The 9,432-nt window shown below is 35.4% G+C and overlaps 1 protein-coding gene across 1 annotated transcript; it reads right to left on the bottom strand.

Annotated features, from left to right (window-relative positions):
- Window positions 1–7: 7 nt before the first annotated feature.
- Window positions 8–5,118, bottom strand: LOC124224710 (no mitochondrial derivative). The gene is made up of 6 exons (XM_046636872.1): window positions 4,787–5,118; window positions 3,648–3,884; window positions 2,417–2,618; window positions 2,102–2,298; window positions 1,840–2,015; window positions 8–1,531 (listed from the first exon to the last, which is right to left on the bottom strand). Exons 1-6 carry the CDS (start codon window positions 4,937–4,939, stop codon window positions 1,369–1,371), a joined length of 1,128 nt encoding a protein of 375 aa, XP_046492828.1. The 5' UTR covers window positions 4,940–5,118; the 3' UTR covers window positions 8–1,368.
- Window positions 5,119–9,432: the final 4,314 nt, after the last annotated feature.

The following is a 9,432-nucleotide window of genomic DNA, read 5'->3' as shown; positions in this document are numbered from 1 at the left end:
GCACATATAATTTTTTTCTCTAGGGATACTATTCTTTATTAAAAACAAATTGCCCTTCATTCGTTTATACGTATTCTCAGATGGGAATCAGTGTTTTTCACTGTCAGATCTGCAATTTACAAGTAATAACTAAAATTCAAAAAATGTGCCGATTTTTCTTGTTAGGTTCCTGCTAACAATTATACATGTGCAGAGGGAATCTCCGAAGATGGTGCTTTAACACTCACAGCTGTTAACAAAACTTGTGGAGTCACCATTAGTGGCACAATTGGGTAAACTCAAAAAATTCTTGCGGTATGTATGTGTAACGAAAATGACTTAAAAATACCTCCAAACAGTCATTAAAAGAATGCTTGAATACTTCTGTAAAACATGAAATAAGAAAGATTCAGAAGGATATTCCTATATTATTGTGGATTTCAATATTCCGAACTTAAATATTCAATCATTTACCAATAGATTTCTCAAGCAGACAAGATATTTTTGAATTGTCCTCAGTTTGAAAACATAATATCGCAATATTTTGAATATCCGTCGAGGTTTTTGATACGGGATTTCACGAGTAAAACCTCGGGTTTGACTATTCCGCGCGGCTATCCGAATATACCGCATATTACAAATAGATCAAACAAAAATACGTGAAAAAATAAAATCTAAGAATCAGAAAACCACTTTGATTCAGAGTCGACATTCAGCTCAATATTTTTAGTGTAAACTATTGATAACAATGATCTTGAAAGGAATTCAACCGTGTAGTTTTTCGGATACATTCGTTCCCACACTTTCATCAAACTCACTGTACAACAATTTGTTCATTATTCATTTTTTACTTTTCCGCCGTGTCTCAATCCATCATATTCATCTTTTGTCATAAAGCTGCGCTAAAATTTAGCACATCCTGATAATCAAGAGGTGTGCCTCGCATAACAATAAAGGTTTATGACCCCATAATGGCAGCTAGAAGAATCACAATCTGAGTAAAAAATTTGTGTTTGTATAACTTTTCTATTTGTCAATGTTTACACCGAAGAAACGAACTTAAAATTGAAAACAGAAAATACTATCTGTTTCAAAAATCAAACATAAACAGTTGCTCTGTGGTAATCCTAATTTTCACGTATTTGAAAGTTGAAAATGCAACAACTAAAAAGCTTTCGTATATCACAATGTTTACAGGAATATCCCTTTGATATTTACTATACAAACCTATTCTACATGTACGCTAAGCTGTCACCTGGAACAGGAAATATAAAGTGTAGAGTCCTAATCCATGATGTATTCAGGGAACAAATGGAAAAGAAGTACTGGGTGAATCAGAGTATACTAGACACTTGAGTAGTTGAATTTAAGAAGAAAAAACGATTCATCCTAATCTAAATCAAGTTTAACAGCATTAAGAGTCCCCGTATGCACTTTGGAGTCCCTCATTTTATGCACGGAAATCACAAGATCTTCCATTGTAATGGGGCGCAGAGCGTCATGATATTCTTCATCATCCGTACTCGTACCAGCAGATGCATTGGCTGCGGGTCTGAATCAGAAATACACCACAACATATAGCAGGTTTATTTTCACTTTTCAATACTTTTATATAAGCTTATACTTATACAAGCATATTGATTTACGTAAAACATAAAGTTACCTTGAAATACTTTAGATAATACGAACCGTATGTAGTACCAGGTTAAAATTACTTTACATACATATATGGTTCAATTATTAGATAATTTTTGATCCTTTATTTTGGGACAAAAGACTTCGCTTTTTACCAAAAGTTCGATACCACATGTTATCACTGAAAGTTACCACTTTTTAGCCAATGAAAAAATTTGTACTTACGCATGATGACGAACGAAGTCTCTGACACGATAGACAGATGCGTTTCGGCAGAGCTCTCGTAAGTCTGAACCAGAAAAGCCATCGGTCATTATGCTCAAACTGGCTATATCAACCTCTTCCGCCATTGGTTCCTTCTCGAGAATCAATTTTAGGACTTGGGCCCGTTGTGCAACATTCTTGAAAATGGCAATTCAATACAGGCTCATTAGTCATACTCATCACAAATGAAAAAAGTGAAAGTTAGAACGAGGACTGAACTTACAGGCATGCTAATGTGAAACGTCGCAGGCATACGCCTCAGAATAGCCTTGTCGAGATCTTGTGGTCTATTTGTAGCTCCCATAATAATCACGGTACATGTTGGGTCTGTGATAAGTCCATCCCATAGTGACATAAACTGTGCTTTCATCATTGCTGTAGCTTCGTGATCATGTGTGTTGCGCATTCGAAGGAACGAATCTTCACAGAGCATGTTATTTATTAGTCACAGTTGGGAGTGATATCGCAATTGATTGTGAAACAACTACACATACGTACACACATAAATTGTATTGATTTTTTTATTGAAGACACGTACCAATTTCATCAATGAAGATGATGCATGGCTGAAGTTTTACAGCCAATGTAAAAACAGCAGAAGCCAACTTTTGACTTTCTCCATACCACTTGTCAGTCAAAATGCTCACATCTAAATTTATGAATCGTGTTCCAGCTTCTTTAGCAGTTGCCTTTGCAATCAGAGTTTTTCCACACCCAGGTGGACCATGTAGCAGCACACCCTTCAAGTTAAAAATACATGTTGAATATTTGCAATCTGTGATACACAACAACTGCACCATCATTATATGAGGTCAGTTCAAATATTAGGTCCAAGTTAGTAAAGTCAATGTAACAAGGTGTCAAAAAAAATTACGGTTTTGCAAGTTTAGAATTGTCACAAATGCAGTAAACAGTTGACCATAAAAGCTGAACTAAAACAAAACATTCTAGTTTTGCAACTATAAATTTAAAAAATTGATTCGAAAATTGATCAATAGCATCGTTTTAGAAATGTTTTTTACATCAACGTTACAAGTTTCCACGTCTCGTTAAACTACAAGTATCAAACAACATTTAGGTTGGTTGAATATTGGAATAACCTGAATAACACATTGCTGAACAGTTTTAAGGATCAGTAACAATCTAATGAAAGGAATATGTACGATGCTACACACATCGATTTTACACCAAATTATTCTATACAAAATTGTCCTACAGAAAAATCCTCGTAATCAAAAATCATCCTGCACAACATTATATTCATTCAAGATTATCGTACAGAAAATGATGTACACAATGTTACTCAACACAAATTTATCCAACAACATATTATCCTACACAAAATCATATCCTTGCAGAGCGCATCTATAAGAGAACACTACTTACAAAACAAAATGTTGCAGCATCATATTTATATAAAGCAACACCAGGAATTGTATAGATACAATCGTTTGGTATCCTCCTACTCCTGTATGTCTTGGATAGATACAATTTGCAGATGCTCTTTATATAAACCCTATGCTACATTTTTTTTCAAAATAGTCGACCCATATGAAGTTTACCTGTGCAGTTGTATTTTTTATAGATTTGTTTCTATCAGTATGACTTTACATAGGATAATATTGTATACAATAATTTTTTGTAGGCTTGCTCTGTAAAGCATCTATGTGTGCCCGATGAGAGATAAAATATAAGTGGCTAGTTCTAGTTCTTTTTCTATGCATGTTACGACCAGGGCACTCGGGAGTATTTTCATTTATTATGCAAACCTTCGGTGCTTGGGTCAGTTGTGAATCAGCAAAAAGGTCTTTTCGCTGTATTGGCAGTATAACAGTTTCTCTGAGTTCCTGGATCACATTTTCTAGTCCTGCTATATCTTCCCAGGATACCGTAATATCGTTGGGATCCACCAGGTGACTAGCAATCATCATCTCATAATCTGTTAGCTGATCGATAGCTAAAGAAACATTTTCTGTCATTCCCAATCTACGTAGATGTTCCTGAGCCTGAAAAGCACACTTATTACAGATGTATTGCAGAATCGAAAGGATAATCTTGATCATAAATTGCAACTCTTATAAATATTCTGAGACATCTAACAAATCAAATTGTTCGACTTTTTCCTGTTAGTCAGAGGAGTATTTAATTTGGGCTCTTCAGCCATGGAATGGAATGGTTTACACAACCATTCGGTTTCTTTCAAGTGTAAAATTTAATTCATGTTTGTTGACAAATGGAATTATAATATAAATAAAATCTCATGCTGTCCGGATACGAAATTTTCAGAGATAGCACTCTAACTGTTTATTTTCAATGTTTTTCAGACAATTGCTAGAAACTATACACTAGGAATTCTACTTGAAGATATGCATAAATTTTCTTGAGTCGAAATTATCATAAACTCTCATTTGTTGTCTGCATTACAACAAAAATTGCGATATCAAGATTGGACGTGGAATATCATGTTTAGAGAAATGTCAATTAATCTAGTTTTAAGACAATAATTACATATCGAGCCGAAAAATGGGACGATTGTTATTAGCTTCTGGAGTTGAAGTTGCTTGGGTAGTATGACCATCCCAATGAAATGGGGGAATAACCCCTCTCATTACTAGCTGACGCCATTAGAGCAAAACGAATTAGAAAAGAATCAGCCATAAATTCTAATGAATTTGCCATAAAATATCCATCTCTCTCGAGACGCATTGCTTTTGAATGAAATACAATTCTACAGAAGGATTTGAAATTGCTCTTGCTTCTTATCCTCGTGGTTCGGCAAACAAATTTACAGCGCGATGTGACCATCGGTATTGAGCATGATTGGAATATAATATGGTAATGAAAAGTTTCTCGATGCAAAAATTATAGAAGCCTAATTTGATTACGACGTAATTGACGCATAATCAACCTTCTTTTTCGCCTTCTTCTTTGATTTGGTTGTTGGATCGAGTTGGTTCATCAAACATCTGATGCTGATATAGGTGATAGCCGTAACGACTGATAATCTCACTACGAGCCCCACAATTTCACTTCGACTAAATGCTCCATCCGCCATATTCATTGTAATTAGTTCTAGTTTTGAAATATTATCAAAAAATATTAGTAACGTGACGCATGCAATTCCGCACTCGATGAATGTAACCTAAAACATTTAACCAAATCGTGTGAACTGTGAGCCGTGTAACGCAGCGCAGATGGCAGACTAAGGCAAATCTATGCTATGAACACGGTGTGAGAAGGAACCTTATAGACCTTAGGTAAAGCAAAGGTAAAGAAGAAACATATAGGAAGCCGGAGTCGCTGTTCATGCTCGCGTTTTTCGTCGTTTCCATTTAGTGGCGCCCTCTGACACGAAACATCAGGCTCGCGCATAAAAGGCGCGGTTAAATTTGAATTTATGAATTCTTGTAATACAAAAAATTCAAGAAAGAAATACTGGGAACACTGTGCCGGATGGCCAAATGACATAGCACGAACTTCTTCAAAAAGTCGAGATGTTCACAATAAGTAACGAGTAAAACTTTCGAATTTTACAATTCAATGATTTTCCTGTGTCGACTGCGAAAGGTCAATTGGGGAGAAAGATGTTGGAATTGCCAAACTCTAAATTGCCAAAGATATGTGCACCTTGTTGACTTTAATTAAGTAACGAAAATTATCGAAAAGAAGAAGGTATTTACGTGGAATTCACTCTGAACAAAGAATAAAAATCCGAAAGTATTACGATTCCACATGCGTTACACATTATCGAAGCATGAGTTTTATTGACAGTGAGTTAAATTTATGCAAGACTGAAATTGTCATTTAAAAAACTACAATATGTTAGTATTTGACGAGTGACAATGAATTCACTTATGCTCGTTTCCACACCATAGCGAGCGGTAGAGCACGCGGTGTGTTTTTTTTTTAATGTGGTATCCCCAGTAGGCCTACTCCACGGAGAATACTTGAAAAATCGATCTTACGTTCTTCGAAAAAAATTACAGATGACTTTTTTTCACATGTTAATTCTGGTAAATTGTTTTTCCCAATCAATTTGCTCTCGCGTATATTCGCAGTTCGAAATTTTTCAGTTCAATTAACCTGCTGACTATTTATCATCGATGAAAGATGACTGCTTGATTAATGGATGAAAGATGGTTGTTTTTACTTACAGGCGAACGGCTATTGACTTCGAATGTCCGCGCATGGGGTTTTTTCCTTATGAGGTATGAGATAATCACTAAAATGGAGAACCTGATGAATACGCAAAACATTCAACAACTAAACCAAGATCTAAAACATGAATCGCTATGAGACGTTGTCATTTGCCTATCGGAAGGTGATGCAGAAATCTTTGAATTGGAAACAAATCGGAGTAGAATAAGCACAACCACCAAAATACGACAGAGCTGTATAATTGTACAGTGAAAACAAACCGAACAAGACCTATGAGTGACTCGAGAATAAAAACTCAATAAAACAATCGCAATAAAAGACTAAAAGACCATTAAAAGAAACTACAGCTGCATAAATTTTACCACACTTTGTGATCATGATGATTCTGAACTACATCGCTAAGTCTATGTATCGGTGAAAACAAGATGACTGACCCTGAACCAGACCTGAACCAGACCTAAGCCTAAAAAATTAAACGTCAACTTTTTAGTATATTCAATAAAACTCGGTTACCTGGAACAGATGAAAATACAATTACTGACATATGTCGATACAGACGAACATTTATTTAGCTTAGATAGGTAAAAAATATAAGTAACGAAAAAGAGAAAAATTAATTAATTGAAACAGGCAAGAGGATTGATTAGCTGAAACAGTTAAAAGGTTTCGTTAGTTGAATGAAACAGAAAGTTTGATAGCTGAAACAGATAAACAGTTTGGTTAACTGAAACAGGCAAAAGGTTTAATTAGCTGAAACCGATAAGAGATTTGAGTAAATGAAACAGACTAAAAGTTTGATTAGCTGAAAAAGACACAGTTTGATTAGCTGAAAAAGACAAAGTTTGATTAGCTGAAACAGATAAAAGGTTTGATTAGCTGAAACAGTCAAAAAATTGCTTCAGCTTGAATGGACAGAGTATTCAATTAGCTGAAACAGATAAATGGTTTGATTAACTGAAACAGACAAAAAGTTTGATTAGCTGAAAAAGACAAAAGGTTTGATTAGTTGAAAAGACAGAAAGTTTTATTAGCTGAAACAGATAAAGGTTCGATTAGCTGGATTGAAAGAGATAAAAGGTTTGATAAGCTGAAATTGATAAAAGGTTTGATTAGCAGCTGAAACAGATAAAAAGTTTGATTAGCTAAAACGTCAAAAAGTTTGATGAGCTAAAAAGTTAAAACGTTTTATTAGCTGAAACAGACAAAAAGTTTGATTAGCTGAAACAGACATAAGGTTTAATTAGCTGAAACAGACAAAAAGTTTGATTAACCGAAAGAGGTAGAAAGTTTTATTAGCTGAAACAGACAAAAAGTTTGATTAGCTGAAACAGACATAAGGTTTAATTAGCTGAAACAAACAAAAGGTTTGATTTGAAACAGATAAAAAGTTTGATTAACCGAAAGAGGTAGAAAGTTTTATTAGCTGAAACAGACAAAAAGTTTGATTAGCTGAAAAAAACAGGAAATCTGATTATCTGAAACAGACTCAAAGTTTTATTAGCTGAAACAGACAAAGGTATGGTTAGCACAATCACATAAGTCCATAACACTGGCAAAAAAAGGGTCCAGTCCAACATGGTATTAGCTTTAATATCCTTTACGTCGATTATTTATTGCATTGATTAATACAAAATATTCTAAATTTTTTGAATAGACATTTCTTTGTGCTTTGAGTTATTAAAGTGAATATCTTTTTCGACTGAACATTCTTAGTTTTTAGTGCATTTGTTAAAAAATTGGTTTTGTTGCCCTGAAACAAAAAATAATACTATCAGTTAAACGAGTGTTTCTGTACATTTCAGACATATTTCATAAATACTTACGCCAACATTCTCCACTATCACTATACACTACCGAGATTTTTGTACCAGCGCGTTGAGCGCCGCCATTCAAATACCGCGTTTTCTCTCATAAATGAAAAGTATCAAGTCCACGCGCAAAAGGCGGCATGGAACTTGAAAATTTTATTATTCGTAAAAAAATTGACCTATGAGCTGAAAGATCAGCACATCGGGAGTGCGTAACTCTTTTATATACTGTTTGCAAAATCGATGCGCAAAAATCGTGCCTGATTCCCGTTATTAATTTACGCGCAATAAGCTGCGTCCAATTGTTGTGATTAATCTACGCGCAAAAAGGCGCGACAGATTAAACTGTCAAAAAAATTGTACTATCTGAGACTTGTCCCAAAAATTCTGTAGAAACCCAATCCACATCTGCATCTTTTTGAATTAGATACATTGCTATGTGGATTGTTCTTCTCAGATTACAAATCGAAATTGGGAGTGAGGTTGGAGGAGGGCATGCATTATTGTGTGGCGTGACGGTCGGCGGTCCTCTTCGACTCGAAGTCTTCGAGCTCAGCATCTCTCCCCATCTAGCGTACCACGGAACGCGATAGATGGTCCAGAGATGCGTTTTGCTCATTCAGACGATCACAGAGATCAATTGAATGGAATACTGATCGGTAATGACTAAATAATTGAATTGAATAACGATTGGAAAATGGTTGAAGAGTGATAAGAAATGGTAAATTCAATCTCGTTAATATCAAATGCTTGCAAATGGTCGAGAGACTCGAATACGGAGTCTTTGGGAAAAAAATTTCTGTGATCGTTTGACGCTGTGGATTACAAAAGTTAGTAACATCACGGCTCATCGCGACCTTCCTACCCTCGCCTGCTTCCCAACGGAACCACCCAACGTAAAAGAGAAACTCACACACACATGCATAAACCTCGCGACGGATCCCAGAACGTCCACCTACCTACCCGGTTACCTATATTCGATCTAAACGATTCTCCATTTTTTCCAACACACATCATTCTTCATCATTTGCGCCGTGGTCACTGACTTACATTTTCGTTGTTTACCTGTTGGGAGCAAAATGTTTTTGTATCATAGTCTGCCTACTCAGAATACAGTATCGCGATTGTATCCCGGCAACCCTCGTATTGTATGTATGATTTTAGTAAATGTCGGCAGACTATCGGTACATTAACCTTCTGTAAATTTGATTAAAAACATCCTGTATGCCAATTAGCATTTTTCTAAGCGAACTAAGCCAGCACTTGATCAATACTTGTTGGCTGTTAAAAGATTGAAAATGATATATAATATAAGATGCAATTTGATTACGTTACGTTATGCCAGAATTTGGAATTTCATCGATTTAACAATAATGTGAATAATTGAATTCGTTCAAACCTCAGGTGAACCCACCACTTAAACGACATCATCTGTAAATTGAAACGTAGATTATTACATCAGTTAGGAAACCCAATTCGATCTCGCGAGTGTCGAATAAGCGATGGTTACCTGTCGCGATGCTCATTCCACTTTTAGCAACGTGCAAAATTTCTAACTTCAAGCAGGCTATGGTAAATTAAATGCCAA

This window comes from Neodiprion pinetum, chromosome 1 (genome assembly GCF_021155775.2).
Source record: "Neodiprion pinetum isolate iyNeoPine1 chromosome 1, iyNeoPine1.2, whole genome shotgun sequence".
Lineage (NCBI taxonomy): Eukaryota > Metazoa > Arthropoda > Insecta > Hymenoptera > Diprionidae > Neodiprion > Neodiprion pinetum.
The sequence above is the reverse complement of the archived record's forward strand: the minus strand, read 5'-3'. Positions and strand labels throughout refer to the sequence as shown.